The 24898-nt window shown below is 33.4% G+C and overlaps 2 protein-coding genes across 2 annotated transcripts in view; both read left to right on the top strand.

The window, feature by feature from the left end:
- Positions 1–11798, top strand: LOC123527680 (multiple epidermal growth factor-like domains protein 10). The gene is made up of 6 exons (XM_053523826.1): positions 1–143; positions 6591–6630; positions 6903–8328; positions 8664–8755; positions 9089–9139; positions 9736–11798. Exons 1-6 carry the CDS (start codon positions 123–125, stop codon positions 9804–9806), a joined length of 1701 nt encoding a protein of 566 aa, XP_053379801.1. The 5' UTR covers positions 1–122; the 3' UTR covers positions 9807–11798.
- LOC123527679 (cell death abnormality protein 1-like) overlaps positions 10162–24898 on the top strand; it is a 17977-nt gene continuing 3240 nt past the window's right edge. Inside the window, exons 1-2 of the mRNA XM_053522698.1 lie at positions 10162–10194; positions 15271–15328. Coding sequence (XP_053378673.1) covers positions 10162–10194; positions 15271–15328 — 91 coding nt within the window. The remainder of the gene's footprint in view (positions 10195–15270; positions 15329–24898) is intronic.

Here is a 24898-nt window from a genome sequence, read left to right on the forward strand (position 1 = left end):
ACTTCTATACTTCCTTGAGTTTATATATGCCATCTTATATAATCATTACTTGTTTAGTTGTGTAATAGAAGTGATAGATATAAGTGTTTGTGAAAACAAGAAAATTGTTGAAATCTAATAAAATGAAGTGGATTTACAGAGCGGTACGTAAACTTAGGGAAAGTAAGATTTGATGTTATACAATTATTGCCATTTAGTGAGGTCGATATGCGGATTTATCGACCTGATAAAAGCGAATATCGACCGGGAGAACAGCCTGAGGTTGATATCGCTTTTATCAGGTCGATAAATCCACATATCGACCGAACCTAAAAGGCAACAATTGTTTTATTATTAAATCCAGCCAAATGATAAGTATAGAAATTAAATTCAAATATATGCAACCTTTGGTACTTTTTCGTAGTAAATTGTGTACGACGTCGTATTGTCTTGACGTCAAACCATTGTTGTCTACGTTTGACGTCAAATTATTCGTACCTAAGCGATTTCGCACGTGACGGTTTTCGGTGCGGTCAATATGTACTTTAGGCCCCGCCCACCAGTCAATATGATAATTTATCATAGAGCATGTGAACGTGTTTAAACCAGTCGCAATCAACAAAAAAATCAATTTAATAATAAATTGTAATATATAGAGAGGGCATTACAAGCATGAATAATTGAAAATATTTCATCCTTTCAAGGTCTATGTTTGTTGATTAGAAGAATGACCATACGGAATAGGTTGGGTTTTTAACTTTTAGGGTTGAACTAATCCAATATAAACTTTTTATTGTAGAATAAGTGTATGTAAGGAAATTAAACATAGAAAAATGTTCTCAAAAATATCATGGCAAATTTTTGAGATATTGTTTCTGGAGTTCTGAAGTAACATTTAACACGAATTGTGGCCGTTATTGTGGACCATTTGCTTTATTGTTCTACTACTGTTTTTTACAACATAATGTTAGTTTCAAATAACAGAAAATTATATTGTTAGATTTCTAGCAAGTACTGGTAGGCTACGTAAAGTATTTTACCGTCTGTGTCAAAATTCAGAACAAGGAATTTCTTACCAAACTTATACATTATACTACAAAACCAAATTCGTCGTCATTGAAGTTAAAAGGGGCTGAACACCAAAAAGGTGTACTTCAGAGTCAAAAACAGGACAGGAAAAATCGTAAAACAAAAATGTATTCACTATGTTACTGCAGATGGGTGGGATACGTGATAACATAAATATTGCTAGAACATCATAAACAGTTACATGTCTCTTTTTCTGAATCGCAGAAATAACTAAAGACAGTAAATTGTCAACAAAACTCAAATATGTTGGAAAAAGTTTTAGGTCTGACATTATCATTATTTCTACTAAATACAACCGGCCTAATAACACGTGAATATCTAAAGTCGAGCAAATATATCGCGTGTACCTTAATACATATATTACTTTTTATTAAGATCGGCAATTTTTGCTTAAAGGGGAATAAGCAATATTCGACAATAGCTCAATTTACGAGGAGCTTTATGACACATAAACATGTCAAAATTGTTATGAAAATCAGACTGCAAATAAAATAGTTACAGCAGATGATATGAATCTTATCAATATACTGAAACGGCGACGCTTTTTGCCGCATTGACATTGTTGCTATATCCGTAAAAATACATCCAACATATATGAGCCGCGCCATGAGAAAACCAACATAGTGGCTTTTCGACCAGCATGGATCCAGACCAGCCTGCGCATCCGCTATTGCAATCATAGAAACCGTTAGCGAACAGCATGGATCCTGACCAGGCTGCGCGGATGCGCAGGCTGACCTGGGTCCATGCTGGTCGCAAAGCCACTATGTTGGTTTTCTCATAGCACGGCTCATATGGTATCAAAGGGAAATTTATGCTAAATACAATTAAATATGAGACTGTAATTCAATGTATTCACGTTTACATTAAGATTATAGTTCGTATCATATTCCTACCTTCAACATATTATCATCTTGAATGTTATAAATAGATTAACCAACCATATGTGGTAATGCCCATATAAATACCCCGTCATAACATGGATAGTATTCAGGTGGCTAGTATTTTTTCAATTTTATATTACCTTGTAAGTTATAATGCTCCATCAAGCTCTTTCTAACAGGACATGTGCTCAAATGTTGCATATTCCCTTTACAAATTAATCAGTTTTCCTAACATTTTTTTTTTATATTTCCTGATCTTAAAGTGTCTGTTACAACATAATTGAATTATAGATCAATTAATATGTAAATACAAATATGACTTGTTGCATACTAATCCAAAAGAGACTGCATTACTCCAAATGTTTTGTTTTGATACTGCAGCTGGTCCAGACAAAATTCATTATCAACTTTTAAAACATTTACCGCAAGAATAATTAGACCTCCTGGGAATTTACAGTATTACATGACACAAACTCCAGTAATTATAGACCGATTGCACTTACTAGTTGTTTACGTAAAACTCTAGAACATAACATAAATTTTAGACTTGTTTGTTATCTTGGATCTCAAGGCATAATAAGAAACTTTCAAAGCGGTTTTCGGAAGCAGCGCAGCACAACTGATCATCTTGTTCCACTGGAAAAATTTATTCGTGATGCATTTTTAAAAAAAGAGCATCTCCTGTCAGTTTTTTTCGGTTAAGAAAAAGTATATAACACTACATGGAAATATGGTATTATGAATGACCTTCAAGACTTAGGTTTAAGAGGTCGTCTTCTAACTTTTATATCACATTTTTCATTTGATCGCAATTTTAAAGTACGTGTTGGTTTTACCCTTTCTGACTCTTTTGAGAAGGAAAAGGGAGTTCCACAATGTTATTTTTTATCTGCTACACTTTCTAGCAGCATCAAACTTTATAATATCGTGAAATGTTCGTTACCAGGGACAGACTGCTCATTATATGTCGATGACGTTTCGATATGCTATCGTTCAAAAAATATGCGTACAGTTGAATGGAAAATGGTTTTAAATTTTCGAAATCGAAAACTCAGTGTGCACACTTTTGTCAGTTACGGAAACCACATTGTGATCCTGAGCTTTTCCTAAATGGTACAAAATACCCGTTGATGACGAAGCAAAATTTATTGGTGTTATATTTGATAAAAAAAACCTTCTTTTTGCCTCATATAAAATACTTTAAAGCCAAATGTTTGAAATCATTGAATCTTTTAAAGGTAATTTCAAATACTGATTGGCGTGCCAATCGCAAGGTTAAGACTTTATAGAGCTTATGAAGCAAACGAACCCTCTCTTTACACCCAACGTGACAAATTATCATTGCAATATGCTCCGAGAGTGGCTGCCAATAAATCCAATTCTGCTAATAAAGTCATATTTAAACCTAAGTACTTTGATTCATATGAGAGGAAACCAAAACAACTTAAAACTTTTGACTTTCGGATCAACACTTCTATGATGGAAACAGACTTTGAATTTGTTGATATAAAAGAAAATTCAGTTCCGGGTACGCCAACATGGACTCTGAATTCTCCTACAGTTCTTTTTGATATAAAAACTGCCTTCAGAAAGTCTGAAATAAACCCTGAAATATTAAAGTCCAAAAATAATGAAATCAAGTCGACTTACAAAGATCATTTCCCAATTTACCCAGATGGTTTCAAAGATGACTTAACGGTTGGCTGTGCTGTCGTCAGCCACCTCCATCAGTGAAGGTTACGTTTGTCAAATAGCGCCACAATATTTTCAGCTGAGGCAAAAGCTATTGATTTGGCCCTAATTTGTGTTTCAAAATATAATGAAGAAAGTTTTATTATCTGTCCCGACTCACTTTCAGTATTACAATCAATTTACAATCGGAACATGGAAAATCCTTTAATTCAAAATATCCTTCTAATGGTTCATGAACTATCATTTAGAAATCCATCATATTTTGTTGGATTCCAAGTCATGTTGGTATTTATGGAAATGAGGATGCTGATATCGCAGTAAAGAATTCGCTTTCATTACAACGATCTCATTTGAAATTACCATATACTAATTTTAAGCCGAATATAAACAAGTCCATTTTAACTAGGTGGCAGTCATCGTGGAACAATGCTTCGTTCTATAAACTTCATGATATAAAACCTACCTTAGGTGAATGGCACCAAGGGCACAGATCTGTTCGCATGGAAGAAATTGTTCCTTTTCGTTGTCGAATAGGTCATACAAGTTTAATTCATTCTTATCTTCTAAACAATTCAAATCAACCAGAATGTGTACCATGTCAATCACCGCTTACTAATAAACGTATTTTAATCGAATGTGTGGACTTCGCTCCGCAGCGCAATACATACTATGATGTTCAATCGTTAAACAATTGTTTGAGCAAATTTCTGTGGACAAAATTTACATTTTTTGAAACAGATAGGCTTTTGTCATAAAATTTGAACCATATTATAGTTTTTATTCACATTTTTTTCAATATTATCATGTTTTCAACTGGTATTTTCAACACTATATATGTATATACTTTTTAACTTTGTTGTAGATATGCATTACAATTAATGGTATCAATATAAATTTTATTCGGCATTATACATGTATGTCTTTTTTGTGTCGATTCGCCGTACAACCGAACTCATTCATTCATTCTACGCTTGAGAAATGAAAACAAAAAGATTAAGGGGAAAATATACTAAAGGGAAGACCTCGTTATAGAAACGCAGCGCCCTTACAATAGTGTTTGCATGGATATGTCAGAAATGCTTAAATAACCTTTGACATATAGATAACGTAGAACAAATAAGCAAAATAAAAAAAATAAGAAAAATATGTTTGGCGTATTATGAAATAGTTTTAGAAATATTTAGTGGTTGATATTCTAACTAGACAGTTCAAAAATAATTAAAGTAAAATTATGGCCAATTTTCTAATGGGAAACTTCTTACTTAATCATAAAACAACTTAGCACATATGTGCCTTGTCAAACTTGCCCATAAGGTATTTTATATTCCAATACATAAAAATGCAAGGCCGTCACAGTCAAAAGAAGAAAACAGTCGTACTAAACAGAAAAAAAAACAAAGACAAATATCAAACAGGGAATGCCACGCACCAAAAACGCATCCTCCTCAAAACGAAACCCACTGAAGTACACCTAAAATGCCTGTCAACAAAGATTATTTGTCAAAATACGGCCACAAGATCTAGAAATTGAAAATTATTTTAAAAATCATCTACCCCGTAACCACTTTTCGAATTTACAGGTTTTTTTAGAGACATGCATCACAATTTACTTATATTTTTGAAATCAGTTCTATTTGTTGAAGAAAGATCATGCTGATTTTTTTCCTGTATGAATTTATTTGAAATTGACACTATTATTTCAAATTTATGGAAGGAAATGTTTGCCTTTGTGACCCATGTGTATTTCTGATATACCTGGTTGAATTGTAAAAACTCTGATGAGCGGTCTTAGTCCACAGTGGTCCTCTCTTACTCCTACGACAGGTTTGTCTTTATATTTGATTTGCATTAACAAACGTTTGGTGCATTTAAACGTATTCTGCTAAATCGATCCTTAAACATGTCTTTTGGTTATGTTATCTCTCTTAAACGATGACTTTGATACTTGATATGACGATTGTTTGTTCATGCGATATAATTTTTTTTCCGTTATTTTGATAGAAAATATAGCTTTCAAGTCCATTTTGATACCAAAACGGTCAGATAGAATCCACTTTCACTGAAAGTTAGTAGTTAGATATGCATCTTAATGACATCTAAATTTTTTTCGTAAGTTGATATCGACATGTGAATGCGGATACTATGAAATCATTATATTTCTTGATTTTTGGTCAAAACAGCAATTTCTTGGGAATGTGAATTGAATTTCGTGGATTTCAACTTTTGAACATAAATGAATGATAATTTTACTTCTTCGTCGGGATTAAATTTTGTGGTTTGACTCAACCGTGAAATCCACGAAAATTAGTATGATTTCACAGTATGCATCAAAATAATAAAACCACAATCATGTGTAACTCTTATCTTTTGTCATGTAAAATTTCTTTTCATAAACTTGTTTCCCGTGTTTATTTGTATTTACAAGTTACCCATTGTACTTAAACATTCATAAACTTTTCTCCTACATTTGCTGAAAGGATGAGAAGCATCGTGTTTGTTGTAAATTGGCTTTTTATTAACTTTAAAAATGTAGCTCAAGAGGGAGAGCGCAGATCTACGGATCGCCGGGTCCTGAGTTCGAGCCCTGGGCGGAGCATATGTTCTCCGTGACGATTTTATGAAAGACATTGTGTCTGAAATCATTCGTCCATGTGGTGAAGTTGGTAGTTACTTGCAGAGAACAGGTTTGTACTGGTACAAAATCCAGGACCACTGGTTAACTTCCTACCGTTACATAACTGAAGTACTGTTGAAAAACGGCGTTAAACCCAAAACAAACAAACAAACAAACAAATAAAAATGTATCGTAACCTTAGATATTTCTTTATGATTTGTATACAAAATATTATTCAGCTCGACATCAAATTCTTTATACGTTTATTGTTCGATTTTACAGGATGTCGGGAAGTTTCTCCAAAACATTTAGTGTGTTCTTTTATATTACAGGCCATATTGTATGTCATAGTAATGCAGTATACGCTATCAGGTACTTTTTACAGTGTAATACTTTAAACTTTACAGTAATTGCACATTTTAATAGTAATTATATTATTACACATTTTTAATACAATATTACTGATACTCATTAAGATGAAATAATCAAACAATTGAAAATTCATATCTATTATTATTTCACTTCTGATATAAATTTATATATATGCGAACTAATTTGTGTAAACCTACTTATATGAATTGCCTTCACAAATACAAAAAAATACATATTGTATAATTTCTGTTTAACTAAATTTACTGTTTTAGAATTGAATTGCAAGATTGACTGCGCATGTTGCAAAGATAGACTGTGCAGTAAGTTGTCTCACTATGCGAACACTTGCACCAAAGGATGCATTGATGGCTACAGAGGAGCCAGATGTTACATCAAATGTGCCAGCAACTGTAAAGCATGCGACAAGAATAATGCAAGTAATTGTACAAAATGTCATGACGACTTTTTAATAGGAAATGGAACAACGTGCACGAAGGAATGTTTAGCTAGATGTAAATCATGTAGTGATTTCAATGTTTGTACCGAGTGTCAGCCTGGATTTTACAATACAGCAAACACAAGTAATTGTCCACATACTTGTCCTTCCATGTGTGAAGAATGTTCTTCATCGCATGATTGTAGCACGTGTGCAGTAGGACGCTATAACGGTCATGAATATGACAGTCCCCACGGTTTATTGTTAAATAACTGTACTTATAAATGTAACGCACAGTGTCGCGACTGTATATCGTATAGAAATTGTACAATATGTGTAAAGGGAATGTATGGGTATGACTGTCAACAGAAATGTTCCGAAGGTTGCACACAAGGAAGATGCGAACAGGAGACAGGACAGTGTCTCTGTAAAAAGCATTTTACCGGAGACCGGTGTTCAGACTGCGTCACGGGTAAATATGGCAATTTTTGTGAAATTGCATGTCCATTGAATTGCAAAAACAATTCATGTGACAGACAGTCAGGCTATTGTTCGTTTGGGTGTGAGAGTGACAATTTCACAGGTCAAACCTGCACTGAATGTACAGATGGAAAGTATGGTGACATATGTAATAAAACGTGTCCTTATCATTGCAAAGGTAGTGTTTGTAATAGACAAAATGGAAAGTGTTGTAAAGCAAATTATAATGGACCTAAATGCGATGAGTGCGTAACAGGTCAATACGGTCCGAAATGTAGCGAGATATGCCCACACAATTGTGACAGTGGTAAGTGTGGCAACATTTCAGGATATTGCTTTAAATGTAAAGGAAATTACTTTGGAAATATATGTGACAAATGTAAGATCGGATTTTATGGAATTACATGTCAGTATAGATGCCCGCTTAATTGTCATTATGACGTTTGCGACAGAGTCAGTGGAAACTGTCTCGCAGGATGTAAGAACAACTTTTCAGGCAATAAATGCTGTCTGAACAGCATGCATTGTGAAAACTGTCTCTCAGATATAGAATGTAATACATGTGTGCCTGGTTTCTATGGTGACGATTGCCAAAATCTTTGTCAAGAAAAATGTGCAGCTTCTTCGTGTGATCGTAAAAGTGGAACTTGTTTATATATAATCTCCGATCATTCCATGTCTCTTGACCTAGTTGCAATTGTGGTTCCAGTTTCAGGAATCGTACTTGTCGCACTTACCGCTCTTCTGGTAATACTTTTAAGAAGAAAAGGATTTTGCCACAGGTAAGTAGTAGCTTTAAATCATGAAAAAGAATTTGGAACTCTGATGCAAGGCTATGCAATTCTAGTTATCGATTGGATTGTGTACATAAATGATTAAAAGATAGTTAGATGGTTAAAAGATGCATAGATGGTTACAAGTTAAAAAAAGATGCATAGATGGTTACAAGTTAAATATTTCAATTTCTTTCTTTTTATGGCATTTGTATGTTTTCTATTATAAAGTCTCTTTTTAACCTTTTACACCTAAACTCAATAACGGCCTGGATATGATCTATTATCTTTGGTCAGAGACGGTTTCAAATCTTTTTAGTTTAATCGATTTATCTTAATTACAGGCAACGAAACATACAACAACAAACGCCAGTATACTTTGAAAATTTGCAAGTTAATTCTCAGATAAATGACGGAGTACCTGCGCAAACATCCGGTATGCTTATTTCACACATTCTAGCATATACTTAATCAAACATGATACTGAGGCAGGTAATACTAAATTGATGTACTGAACATGTTGTAATTTTATGATATTGCAATGTTCCTTTTGTGATAGGTTTGTACATTTAACACATTTGAAACATGTTTTATTGGGCATACCATATAATAACAATATTGAAAAGAAATTACTGATAAAGGACAAGACAAATTGACGATTGGCCGAAAGAAAATATGTTTGCATATCAGAACATTTATTTCATTTAGTACACATATCAGTTAGGATATAAACGTCATATGTGTGTAACACTTAAGTATCGATTTACAGGGAATGGATCAGTATCAGATGGAGCGTACGACACACTGGAACAAAGGATTGGTAATTATAAAAAGATACATCCCACTGTAACTTTATATACATTTGTATTATAAAGCAATTAACTGAACAAGAAAAAATAAAACAAATGGGAACGAAATGAAATAAAAACCATATTAGATTCGAATCATAATATGACTTCTAAACGATATTGCACAGTAATATTCTTATAAAGTGAGTAATGAATATTTTATGTTACCGACAAATCCGGGCAAAACTTGAAAAGCTGCAATACTCCTATTTGTCAAGGCGTGCAGTCTTTTACTTGTTACATTTGTATTTTTGTTTCTATTGCTGAAGTTGCAAACCACTACTAGTAGTTGCTATTTATGCGTCTACCTAATATTATTTTTACCCTGTTTCTGATGATGTAATTGATCATAAAATACGTTTCAACAGGACATCGTATCTTATGAATTCTCACACCGTTGGAAGTCAGCATGTTCTAATCTAATGCAACTTTTGCCGCTTTGTACACAATAGTGTTGGTAATAATTATATCATACACTTTAAATGTTTGCATGTTTATTTGTCAGTGAAAACAACGAAAAAAGACAACCAAGTCAAAAGGCAAAACCGCCCTTTTTGCTTACTTTCAGCAGGTGGTGGCACTACTGATTACGTGAACGTTATAGAGCATGGAAATTCAGCGGCGGCGACGGACCAATAGTGGAAGCAAACACAGTCGAAGAAAGGTGACATATTAAACTAAGAACCGGGATCATGCAATTGGATGTGTTGATTTCTTCTGTGTCATATCTTACCGATTTATAAAGATGTGTTTTACTGACTGCATGTAATGTATATTGACACCTTGTGTATATAAATCAAATACTATAGTATATGTCAAATTTTTAAATTTTGGTGTTTTATTAGCATAAGTGAAAGTTTGTTCGTTTGACTCAAATTGAGAGATAGCGACCGAACCATGACTTATTGCAGATGAAAACACTGGTATTTGGAAATGATTTTATGACATTTGAATATTACTTAAAATGGGGACCGAAATAATTTGTGAACGCAACATGTCGTCGAACGACATTGAGAATAAAACAAAGGTAACACTTTCCATGGAATATCCTAACTTCATGTTTCAAAATAAAGACGGAATATAGTCTCGATTCAGAAAAAAAACCAGCCATGATATCATCTGCAATAACTCTGAAATAAAAGTAGAAAGAGAAACTATTTTCTGGAAATGCTGGTATTAAAAAGGCATAAATTATTGTTAGCAATTGTTCAATTTTAGAACAAATACATATTACAGATTCAGAGAAAGAAGACTTTGTATCTCTGCATCGATTACAAGAACAAAACTTTCTTAATTACTTTAAACTGATAAAAAGCATCCCTATATATGATAAAAATAAAGTCAACTAAGAACTTTTGATATAACTCTAGAAAATCATTATCACAAATGATAAAGAGCTGTTAGAAACTAAATCTGTTTTTAAATAATACACAGATAAAGAATAAAAAAGATAAAGACTAGTAAATCTGAATATAAATTGAACAAAACGTTTTTACATGACAGTTTAACTTGGAAACAGCTATAGAAGATTCCATATTCAACAACAATCGCTACACTATTAGGCAATTTCCAAAACAGAGTCTTAAGGGGTTTACCACCAATCAATAAATATCTCTTAACATGTAAATTAGTACCATCAACCGTCCATGAATATAGAAACTGTTGAACATTTAAATTGGGAATATCCACATGTACAAAATGTATGGTCGCAGTTTATCAGCTTTTTTTTTAAAGTCTAAAGGCTTACACTATTGTTTAAGTTACAAAGATATAAGTTTCTGTATATTCGACAACAAAAGAAATAATGAAGTTGTCAACTTTATTATGATTCTTTGCAATCTTTTTATGTTTAGAATGAAATACAGGAAAACAATTCCAATATTTGAACACTTCAAAGTTTTTCTTAATAATAAAATAACATTAGAAAAAAAATGCATTAGTAAAAACAAGTTAGAAAAGCACAATCTGAAATGTTCTCGTTTGTTTTCAGTTCCTAGCATATCGTAGTTAACCATAAGAAATCCTTTATTTAGTATTAAAATAGATGGAATCGGTCAAATATTTTTCCCTTCTCCCCCTTCTCTTTTTTTCTTAAGTGATTAACATTTTTCAACTTGACCAAAAGTTTAATGATATGAGCCCCGCCATGAGAAAACCAACATAGTGCTTTTAGCGATCAGCATGGATCCAAACCAGCCCGGTTATGTTATTGCATATTATAGTTAGGTAGCAGGTAAATCTACGCGACTGAATGCTATCGATTTAGGGATTACAAACCGTATTTTAATATTTTTCCATAAAATAATTTGTACAGGGAACTAACTTAGCATTGTAAACATCAAAAGGTGATTATAATGGCCGTGTTCTGGCACCGTTGAGATATTTTGCATTACAGTTTTCTTATTTCTAGATTCTGCTTATATATGATGTTTTGGTACATGTTGCTCATCTCACAGTATCAAATTCTAGCATTGTTTGTAGTAATTAAAAACTAGTAGTTCGATGTGTTTATCTCTGCGTTAAGTGAGACCGTCTTCCCGATTTTTGTCAATAGCTTAACAATAACTATTTCTATACCATATGTTTATCTTGCTTTACAACAATTTGAATAAATTTTTAAATCTGTAGTTATTGCATGGTTGTTGGTTTTATTTGTAAAGAATCGTATTTACACTTCTTTACTTCCTTAATTTTATATATGCCATCTTATGTAATCATTAGTGGTTTAATTGTATAATAGAAGTGATAGATATAAGTGTTTGTGAAAACAAGAAAACTGTTGAAATCTAACAGAATGAAGTGGATTTACAGAGCGGTACGTAAACTTAAGGAAAGTAAGATTTAGTATATGGTAATATAAAAGGTTGGAATATGGTAATATAAAGGGTTTGTATATGGTAATGTGAAGGGAGGTCATTACAATAATGTATAATTAAAACTATTTCTTCCGTGCAAAGTCTATGTTATTTATCACTCGGGGATATAGTTTTTTTTTTTAACTTTTAGGATTGAACAGTCTAATATAAATTTTTTATTGGAGAAACTATTTATGTAAGGAAATTAAACAAAGAAAAATGTCCTCAAAATTTCAAAGCAAATTTTTAGATATTGTTTCTGGAATTCTGAAGTAATATCTAATATGAATTGTGACAGTTATTGTGGACCATATGTTGTATTGTTCTACTACTGGTATATTATAACATAATGTTAGTTTCGAATAACAGAAAATTATAGTGTAAGATTTGTAGCAAGTACTGGTAGGCTACGTTAAGTATTTTCCGTCTGTGTCGAAATTCAGAACCAAATTTATACATTATAAACAAAATTCGTCGTCATTAAAGTTAAAAGGGGTTAAACACAAAAACGGTGTACTTCAGACTAAAAAAGAAGACGGAAAAAATTGAAACAAAAATATATATTCACTATGTTACTGCAGATGGGTGGGGTACGTAATAATAAAAATACAGCTAGAACTTCATAAACAGTTACTGGACTTTTTTTCCTGAATAATAAATCGTCAATAAAACTCTATGTTGGAATAAGTTTTAGGTTCTAACATTATCATTATTTCTACTAAATACAACCGGCCTAATAACACGTGAATAACTTATGCCAAACAAAACATATCGCGTGTACTTAAATACATATATTACCTTTTATTAAGATCGGCAATTTTTGCTTATAATAATGTAAATACAACTTACATGGCATAATAAATAATCACAGTATTTCACAGATATCACAATTGTAATAATAATGTCATCTATCATATAATAATGATTATAATTTATCACAGGATGTTATTCTTGTTTTGATAATCTAGTGACTGAAACAACATAAAACAACGTAAATGATATAGATATTACATCTAGATAGTTGTAATACTTGTTCCAGTATATATAATTTCAATTAGTAGATAATGCACTGGATTGCCCGTAAAACTTCGGCATTTACATGCAAAAACTTATTTCCAACGTGGTCCATGCTGTCACATTTAGATCTTAAGTGACTAATTACTCTTAACAAAACTGTGTCACATGATGGTATAAAAGTGATAATGAAATCAAAAGACAAAGATCTTAAAGGGGAATAAGCTATATTTGACAATAGTTCAACTTACGAGGAGCTTTGTGACACATAAACCTAGCAAAATTGTTATGGCAAAACTGTTAAGAAAATTAGACTACAGATAAAAAGTGGTTACAGCAGATGAATCTTATCAATATACTCTAAACGGCGACCCTTTTTGCCACATTGACATATATGATATCAAAGGGAAATTTATGCTAACTACAATTAAATATGAGAATGTCATTTAAATATTTGCATTTACATTAAGATTAAGGACTGTATCATTTTGACCTTCAACATATTATTATCTTGAATGTTATACTAATTTCAAAGTGGCGGCCACTGTCCAAACGTTTACAGATTTATTGTTTATTATTTCAGTAACTTTGATAAAAGAAACGTCAAACTATTGATAAATAATTATAAAACATAAAATAAAACTACATTATCATTTATGTCTTCTCATGTTCATTTTTTCCTTTGTCATTGGAACAACTGTCATTTTTGAGATCTCTTACTAACAGTAACAATTCCTCAATGCAATGCAATATGTTTTGACTATAACTTTATCAATACCTGCCCTATTAACTAAAGCTGCCTAATACGAATATTAAGACGGTAAATTTCATTAATAATTTATCATATTTACTGGTACAGTTTCTTCTGTTCTGACAACTAATAACTTTCAATCATCATTGGTATTTACAATGCGCGTCAATTGTTGTCTCCTATGGATACTTCCACGTGTCATAGATCGTTATGATGGGTACCTGAAATTAGTCTCTACTTGAACTTGAGGAAATATCATAAATTATACAAAATGTATGAAAAACGGCATGGTAAAAGTTGTTTGAAATATACAACACAGTATAAAACAATGCCAACTTTATGGATATACCAAACGAATGCCATTTTTAAACACTACTGTTAGGAATCTAATACCTTAAGTTAACATTTGACATTCTAAACATACACGTATGCATGCACGAATTTTTAAACGTCATTATATTAATAAAAAAGAGAGTAAATGATGGCAGTCTCGCTTTCATTGAGTCTACCCATATGTAGTACAATCATTTTGAACGAAATAAAATAACAATGAATCAATTGAAAAATGCGGAGTTAGAAATTTTGATTACCTTCCCTTTGTCGTATTAGGTATTAAGTATTAAAGAAAAAATGATTTGAATAATAAATGTACGCTCCGAACTTTGTGAAACAGCCATTTTTGTTTTTATTTTAAAGATATTAACTAGGAGAATATATATGGAAACTATGAAGTCTTAAAAATATGCAAATGCAAGGATTCATCATTGAATATACTACATGTATACCTCTATATAATCAGTTCTTCAGTTTGGCCGTATATGTCATCATGTAATGAATAAAATCGAAAGTAGTGTCTGCCTACCGCAGCATCGGACATATTCAAATTATAGTGTTTTTAGTTTAGTGCAGACGGTCTAGTTAGATATTTTGAATTAATGAAAACAACTGATGCAAAATATGACTCATTTAAAGTTTAATGCAGACGACATAGTTAGATATTTTGAATTTGTAAAAATAACTGATGCAAAATATGACTCATTTAAAGTTTAATGCAGACGACCTAGTTAGTTATTTTGAATTTATGAAAATAACTGATACAAAATATGACTCATTTACAGTTTAATGCAGATGACCTAGTTAGATATTTTGAATTTATGAAAATAACTGATGCAAAAAATGACTCATTTAAAGTTTAATGCAGACGACCTAGTTAGATATTTTGAATTTATGAAAATAACTGATGCAAACAATGACTCATTTAAAGTTTAATGCAGACGACCTAGTTAGATATTTTGAATTTATGAAAATAACTGATGCAAACAATGACTCATTTAAAGTTTAATGCAGACGACCTAGTTAGATATTTTGAATTTATGAAAATAACTGATGCAAACAATGACTCATTTAAAGTTTAATGCAGACGACCTAGTTAGATATTTTGAATTTATGAAGATAACTGATGCAAAATATTACTCATTTAAAGGTGTGGATTCTATGGATATTGATATGGATATGGTTAAGTTCCAGCTTTCCAGTTGAAGGTAAGTGGAGTTTTTTTTTGTAATCAATTTTATATGAGGGGCGGCCAAAATAATTCATCTGAACTCCTCTAGTAACTATGTTAAACGAAACAGACTATTTTATATGCATAGAACATAACTAGATAAGTAAATTAAAAATAAATCATAATCACTTTGCCATTAAGTATAATATACAGTACTAGTGTGCCTTTATATCCGAGAAAGAGGCTTAGAAATTGCCTCTGACGGCATTCTTTGTTACTGCTCGACAACGATATTCAGAATTAACGTTATAAAACTTATGAAACTTGCAGAGGCGGTGTGATGGAGGCGGGGGCGAGGGCGTTTGTCTTCACCTTCTCAAATACATAGTAAGTCACAGCAAGAGGCCAAGTGTTAAATATGCACATTCATATTTGCGATATTTTGCTTCGTTTTTATTATAAGCTTTCCATTTTTCTATTAAATGTATTCACGAATGATAACAAAACTGAGTAATAAAACAAATAACGTCGCGTATATGTATTGAACTGAAATTATGGAAAATTCAAAAAGTCTATAACACGGCTACTAAACCCTAGCGCCACCACCAAAAAGTGGTGATAAGGAAAAGAGCTATCGACATTTCAGTGGTGCAGCTATCACCGGTAGGTGGGTAGCATTTATATTTTACGTTACATTTTCATTGATATAACTTATATCAAAAATCGGGGAATGTAGTGCCGTGAAAGACCATTTTTTTTTTACAATATGTTGACTGTAATTTCGTTAAGATATTATGTAAATTGTGGTATAAAGAGCTATAAAGAGCTTTTCTCCTGATTCCGACGTTTTTATATTTTTACATCTATATGCATTCCTGAATTTTGATGCCTAGACACATTGTATGAACATTATCGCTCATGCAAATAGTCTAAATACTCGTATGTATGATCCACACACAGACATACATTAGTATAAATAAAATTTCCCGTAAAAGAAATACACAAACATTCTTAAAAGTGGTGGCGCTTTCGCATCAGTGATGACGCTATACAGTAGTGGTGGCGCTGCGGCGGACGGTTAGCGTTAGAACGTCTGACTACAAATAAGTAGTTTTATTTATGACAAATTAGGTATAATTACAGGGATTATCATTTACATTTTTGAATTTAATGTCTTAAAGTTATTTTAGAATTAAGTGAAACATGTATGTGAATAATTATTGAATGACTAATATTTTAATCTCATTATAAAACTTTTATATATTCAAGTATTATACAGACACTGTTTATCCGTTGCAAGCGAAAGGGGAAAATAGACCACTCCTAACATCTTTAAAGAAGAAAAATATCTTGCCAAGCCTTTTTTTTCTACGAATGGATTAATTCAAATTAACACAATCATCCTACTGAAGGCAAGTTCTAGAAGTAGACATACTCCTCCAAAATATCGTCACTTAAAAAGAGCTTAATTTGTTCACCGATCAAAATCATAGGTCATTAAACTGGAAATCACATTCTAAATATAACAAACCTTTTGACAAGTCCGTCACTATCAAATCAAGAAACACTTTAAGATATAAGACGATTCTAATCATGACATTGAATATGGAGAAGTAGTTGAAAATATTAGCGAAATGGAGGATGTGACACTTACATGAAGTTCTACAAATGAGTGAAATTATGGAAAGTAAACCAAACACCCCGTGTTAAAATGCTACGCTTATACGTAACGAACAGCATAACTTAGCGGCATATTACCCGTATAAACAAGTCATAGTATCGTTAAATACAAGATTTATTAATTTGTTCTTTAGCAATAATGTTGACTAACAAACTGAGTATGACTTCATGGAATGTACTGTTCCATATAAAATATCAATGTATGTAAGGTAATCCGAAAAAATCTGTTAACTGGGCTCATGATTCGCGTCATGACAACAAGCCCCTATGACTTCTACAAACGAATCAGTCTTATGACCAGGGTGTCATTTTGAACCTTAAGTGACGACCGTTCCACCAGTATATTACATTTGGCATTTGAATACAGACAAGAAATAGTAAGACGCCAAAAAATTTTGATAAAAACGAATTAAATGTCAGTTGGACATCAGTTGGAAGGGTGTCCAAGAATCTTTTGTCTCATTGAGATATGCTTGAAGATCTTAGCAAGTAACTTGCAAAATACGCGTTTATTAGGGAATATAGATCTTTCGCAGTATAGTTCTACAAATGAATGAAATTATGGAAAGTAAACCAAACACCCTGTGTTAAAATGCTACGCTTATACGTAACGAACAGCATATCTTAGTGGCATATTACTCGTATAAACAAGTCATAGTATCGTTAAATGCAGGATTTATTGAATTGTTCATTAACAATAATGTTGACTAACTGTATGACCGCACGTGGAATGTACTTTTCCATATTAAATATCAATGTTTGTAAGGTAATCCGAAAACATCTGTTAACTGGGCTTCTCATTCGCGTCATGACAACAAGCCCCTACGACTTCTACAAACGAACCAGTCTGATGAACAGGATGTCATTGTGAACCTAAAGTGACGACCTTTCCACCAGTATATATTATTGGGCATTTGAATACAGACAAGCGATAGTAAAACGACAACAAAAATTGATAAAAACGAATTAAATGTCAGTTGGACCAATGTCCAAGAATCTTTTGTCCTATTGAGGTATGCTTGAATATTTCTGCAAGTAACTTGGAAAATGCGTTTATTAGGGTATACGAGGATTGTTCAAATATGAATGCATCAAAGCATATAAAAATGTATCCTTGATAGAGTTCAATGAAAATTTTATTTGGTCCCCTCGAAGTATTCACCTCCAATAGATATGCAAAGTTTCAGTCTTCTAACCTAATCCTTAAAGGCATTTTTATAGTCTTTTCTAGTTATACTATGAAGACACTGGAATATTGCAGAACCGAGGTGTTTGCGCTTCACAAATTTTCGACCAGAAAGGTAATTTTTGAGCCTTGGGAACAAAAAGAAGTCACACGGGGCAAGGTCAGGCGAGGGTGAGGGAGCACAACAACCTTTTCCTGCTTCAGAAAGTCTTGTACAATAGACGCCATGTGCGATGACGCATTGTCATGTAGCAATCTGACATGGCCAAAGCAGTTGCGGGTCTTCGATTTTTGAAATATTTCTTCAGTTTTCGAAGAACTTTTAGTCTTGTAAAACTTCGTATTTACGGATTTGCCTTTAGGTACAGCAACCTGAATGGCAGGACCCTGAGTTGTGAAGAATATGGCATACATTACCTTCTTGACAGTCATGGTCCGCTTTGCAATGCATGGTCTTTTGCCAGACTTTGTTGCCCATATTTTGTTCTGAATCTTTCATTTGGGCTCAAAAAAGTGAATCCATGTCTCGTCACCAGTGACGACATTTGCAGAAGACCGTGCATTGTAATTTGGAAACTGTTTAAGCAACAATTTTGCGCATTGCACGCGTGCCTTTTTCTGCTCATCTGTCAACAGATGGGGAATCCATCTAGCACAGATCTTTCTCATTTTCAAATAACCTTTAAGAATTGTATGAGCTGCTCCTAATGAGATGCAACCATACTAGCTATTTGCGTAGCGTTGTATCTTGCATCAGTAGCAACTATTTCTTTCACTGTAGCAACCATCTTGGCAGACGCTGCTGTTTTCGGCCGACGGCCATGTGGTGCATGTTCTGTTGAAACTAACCCACATTTGAATTTCTTTAACCAACGAATAACTGTCGAAAAAGACATTTCATTATGCCCATAAACAGAACATATTTCATCAAAAATGTATTTACACCCTATGCCAAGAATACAACGATTCTTAATATAGGACCGTATTTCAACAGCGTACGCTGACCTTCTTTCAAACATTTTTGTATTAGTATACACGAGTAGGTAATGTTTAGCGAGCGATAGACACAGCTTAAGTGAACGGATTTTAATGGGTGTGGTATCAATGTAAAGCTAACATGTTTACCAACCCAATAATCTTAATTTCCTTGTGATTTTAGCATTATTGATCGAGATAACGTTCTAGATGCATTCATATTTGAACAATCCTCGTATAAATCTTGCACAATATAGTTCTACAAATGAGTGAAATTATGGAAAGTAAACCAAACACTCCGTGTTAAAATGCTACGCTTATACGTAACGAACAGCATATATTTGCGGCATATTACCCATATAAACAAGTCTTAGTATCGTTAAATGCAAGATTTATTAATTTGTTCATTAGCAATAATGTTGACTAACAGTATGACCGCACGTGGAATGTACTGTTCCATATTAAATATCAATGTATGTAAGGTAAGCTGAACAAATCTGTTAACTGGGCTCATGATTCACGTCATGACAACAACGACTTCTACAAAGAAACCAGTTTTATGACCAGGCTGTCATGGTAAAGCTAAAGTAACGGCCTTTCCACCAGTATATTACATTTGGCATTAAGCGATAGTAAAATGCCAACAAAGTTTGATAAAAACAAATTTAATGTCAGCTGGACATCAGTTGGGCAGATGTGCAAGAATGTTTTTTGTCCTGTTGAGAGATGCTTGAAGATCTAAGCAAGTAATTTGCAAAATACGCGTTTATTAGGAAATATACATCTTGCGCGATATACAAAATGTAATTGTATTTAATAATTTGGTGCACGTGAAGAGTATGTCATTAATAAGGCAGATAAGTCAATTGATTCCTTTCTATTTAACAAAAAGAAAACCATTTAAGTATTAATCGATGTTCTTGAAATATTTGAAGAAGAAAAGGTAAAAATTGAGTTACTGTCATTTCAGTGTCGCGGCCAGGAAAATCCCACATGCTTATGATACGTGTATGGTTCTTTGTTTCTAGATGTAATAAAATGATTCCAATGCAGTCAGAGTTCAGCTGGTATAACGATACATTGCTCGGGGAAAATGGCCTTAGAAAATATTATGTTGTGGACACTTTTATTTCGGAAATGCTTAGCTGCGAACTGTTGTCTTTTCTGTGTGTTTTTATTGAGTGGAGATTTTTTGGTCGAGAAATAAAACTGTTCAAATTTTCCAGACCTTAATTAAGGTTGACGTGTAAACTGGTTGCCGCAATTGAACAGAAAACGCATAACATAGTCATAGCGCCACCACTACTGTATAGCGCCATCACTGATGCGATAGCGCCAGCACTTTTATAAAATACTGGCATATTTCCTTTAAGGAATATTTCATTACTGCTAATGCTTGCCTGTTTAAGTATCATACATATTTCGACCATTTGCGTGCGCGATAATGTTCTTAAAGTGTGTCTATGCATCAAAATATAGTTCGACTACAGACAGATATCGAAATGTACAATTGTGCGAATCGGAAGATAAGCTTTCGACACCACAATTTTGATCTTTTTACAGATTTTATTATTACATTTTAATGAAATTACTGTCACCCTGTAGTATAAGTGCTCTTACACGGCACTACATTCTCCAAATTTTCAGATAAATTTTATCAATAAAATAAAGACAGAATGTAAACTTTTAGATTTAGAAACTGATAATAGCTGAACCGCGGAAATGTAGATAGCTCTTTTCCTTATCACCACTTTTTGGTGGTGGCGCTAGGGTTTAGTAGCCGTGTATAATTATAGGTTATTAGCTTTGTATCGGGACATATGCACGAGTTCTTCAGCTGAAATATTGCGCGACTTTAGGAGCGCAATATTCTTCCGCTGAAGAACGAGTGCATATTTCCCGATGCAAAGATATTAACCTTTTTTATTACATACGCATCTACACGTATAAATATTATATAAATATCATAGATATGTTCAATAGCCTGAAAAGGATTGACAATACTGAACTAAATAGAAACAAAATAATGCAACAACACACACTGAATTATATCACGCACCCGATACGAAATTCAGTCTTCAGTGTATGGAAAAATATTGACAAGCTTTTGTAAAAAAACATACTTCCATTCAATTATACAATTTATAAACAGACGGAATCCTTATACATATCAATATTTCCTAGGTACAAATAAGAATGTCCTGCAGAATGGCAAGTTAATAATATTGCACCGATTTATTTTGTCATAAATCCCAATGAGCACAAACAAAGTTTGTCTTTAGAAAATTGAATCAACGCTCAACATGGGACTCGAACCTACGGCCCTCACCCTAAAATTGTCTCGTGCTACCAACGGAGCTAGCCGGACGCTAATACAAACATTTATAAATCAAGTTGATGAAAATACAGAAAACAATACCTCTACTGTTTTACTTTTATAAGTAGACCAGAAGCCCGTTGCAAGTTAGTCGGACTACCACCTATTCTAGCAAGTGTGAGGAAAATATTTTGCATAGATCTAACTTTGGCCAATTAAATAAAACTGATAGTGTTTGAACTCGATTAAAAACACATGACCTGTTTTGTACATGCTTTATTCTAGGTCTATAACGGTATACAATATGTCTTTCGATAGTTAATGAAGTTTAAGGAACAACAGGGCCATGGTGACCCTATATCGCTCACCTGAGTTTAATTGCTTGCTTGAACAAATTTCCTTGCTAAATGAAGAAGAAAAAGGAAAAACAGAACCAAACAAAAAAAAAAAAAAAAAAAAAGAAAAGAAACAAACAAACAAACTATGTGAGAAGGTTTGAAATCTGTTAAAAATTATACAGGAGGTCCAAATCTCTTTGCTGTATCTTCAAAAACAAGAAAGTAGCTCAGTAGGTCAGGGTTAATATTATTTAAGATGGGTATTGAAATCTGTATCAAACGGTCTACATGTTGTTCAAATTTCCATGCTGTATCTTCAAAACCAAGAAAGTACCTCAGAAGGTCACGGTTTAGACTATTCAAGATGAGTATTGAAATCTGAATATCAAATTTTACGGGTGGTCTAAATTTTTATACTGAAACTTCAAAAACGAAACGGTAGGTCAGTAGGTCATGATTAAGACTATTCAAAATGAGTAGTGAAATCTGTATCAAACATTATACATGTGGCCGAAATCCTTTTGCATTAGCGAAGGAAGAAAGTCGGTCGGTAGGTCAGGGCCAAGAACATTAAAGATGAGTATTGAAATCTTTATTGAACGTTATTGACGTGGTCCAAATTTCTATGCTGTTTAGATCGGTGTGCAAAACTGTAAATGTCATCCAAATTTCAAGGCTGTTTCTTAAAAAAACAGAAAAAAGTAGGTCAGCTGGCCTCTAATTACTTGGGGACACCAGGTAATTATAATTCGTCTCGGAAATATTATCAGATAATTTTGAAGTACTTTTTCCTATATAACTCATATGAAAGTGACCCCGGAACGGGCCACTTTTCACCCCAGTGGTATGATTGAACAATTTGTTAGAGAACCACTAGGCAATGCTAAATACTAGTGATAGGCAAATCGATTAGATTTGCCAATCGATTAATCGGCATAATCGGACAAGCCAACCGATTCGATTAATCGGATATAATCGGATAATCGGTTAGTCTAGTTGCATATCTATAAGTTCACCTCACAGAGTATGTTTTATGTCATTACTTAAGAAATGAACCACACAGACATCAAATATTCTATTTCTATTGTATCCATAAACACGGGTAAGTTAACAGCATAAAAGTAAAATATTTGTGAAGATAGTAAACTTCAAATCAGGTACTCGTCTTAATTTCAACAGGGACCTATCTAGTGATATTGTGTTATCAAATTAAAATTATTTGGAGCAAAAAAGTATTAACGATTTATTAGATCTAATTCTTAGTTAACATCTGGAATGATTTCAATCCCACAAAATCAAAAATTGGAAATAACTTTGCTAATATGCTTGCCTAAGTTTTTCGGCATTCTATGCATACTGCCATACTAATGTCAAGAGTTTAGGTTGATAGTTTTCCCGGCTTGATTTTGTAAAAGCCATATACCTTCCAAAATATGGGTGACCACAGGTGATCTCAATTTCTTTCGAGATTTGGAGGAAGCTATTTTTACGTAGAGTAGTTTCCCTTGGCGTAATTGTCCCAAAGAACCGTAAATACCAGAAAGAAAATGGTTAGAAACAACCAAATTATCCGTTTAGGGTGCCAAGTAATTAATCGGTCAGGGAAAAGTGAAGTCGGCGATCGCGTTCATGAATGCAACGCCGACGATTATTCGATTGTCGCCGATTGTCGGCCCATCACTACTAAATACCAAATATCAAAGACTTCAGCCTTGAACTTTCAGACAAGAAGACTTTTTTTCCTATATAAGTCTATGTAAAACTTGCCCACCCCCCCCCCTCCCGGTGCAGGGCCTCTTTTCACCCCAGGGACATAATTTGAACAGTTATGGTAAAGAACCAACGGGCAATGCAACACACCAAATATCAAAAGCCTAGGCCCTGCAGTTTTAGGCAAGAAAATTTTTAAAATTGTTTCCTATATGTCTATGTAAAATTTGGGACCCCTGGGTGGAGCCTCTTTTCATTTCAGGGGCATCACTTGAAAAATCTTGGTAAAGGACCACTAGTCAATGCTACATACCAAATATCAAAGACTTCAGCCTTGAACTTTCAGACAAAAAGATTTTTTTTTCTTATATAAGTCTATGTAAAACTTGCCCTCCCTTCCTTCCCCCCCCCCCTCACGGTGCAGGGCCAATTTTCACCCCAGGGACAAAATTTGAACAATTATGGTAAAGAACCAGCGGGAAATGCAACACCGGGGCGGGTCATATTTGACCCTAGGGGGGTAATTTGAATAATCTTTGGAGAGGACAACTATATAATGCTACATACCAAATATCAAAGCCCTGTGACCTGTGGGTTTGGACAAGAAGATTTGTAAAGATTTTCCGTTTGGTTTCCATGACAACCAGATATCTGCATACAGTAAAATTCTTTGAATACTTTTTTAACATATCTGTGAAGTTTCATCAAAGTACGGACGACGGACGGACGCCGAACGGTGAGCGATCACATCAGCTCACCCCCAGCACTTTATGCTCAGGTAAAATTAAATCCACCGGGTTATTCTTTTAAGTGGAGATCTGCAAACGATGAAGAGGCACTCTAGTCTACAATGCCAAGGGTCACGATAGCTGCTGGATCCGCTACTGCATTTTCACGAAAGTTATCAAGATACATTAAAGATCAGTCTATCTAACAATAACAGTAATTAAAGTGCAGTCATTTTATAAATATAATATATATTCACGCATCATTTTGCTATCAGTAATTTTTTTTAAAGTTCAGTTTTGATCTTTGATCTTTCTGTGACCTTGAAAGGACCCTTAGATACGACAATACCTTAATTGTTTCTACAGTTAGCCCATATATAAGGATAAGCATAGCTGTCAAACATTAACAAACATTGCCACTGGAGGTCACTTTTTCCAGATATGTAGTCAGATTATAAACATAAGAGAAATGTTCTAGATATAGTGGACGCAACTTGACCCAGATGGTTGACCTTTGTATTATAAAACATAATGAGGCACAACCTTTTATTGAAAAGGAGTGTTCGTAAAACATGAGCTGCACGAGAAAAAGGAAATATAAATGTGTAAATATAAATAAGTGTATTGGAAAGTTTTAACTGATCAAATGTAAGTATATATACTTTGAAACTGC

The sequence above is a fragment of the Mercenaria mercenaria genome, chromosome 14 (genome assembly GCF_021730395.1).
Source record: "Mercenaria mercenaria strain notata chromosome 14, MADL_Memer_1, whole genome shotgun sequence".
Lineage (NCBI taxonomy): Eukaryota > Metazoa > Mollusca > Bivalvia > Venerida > Veneridae > Mercenaria > Mercenaria mercenaria.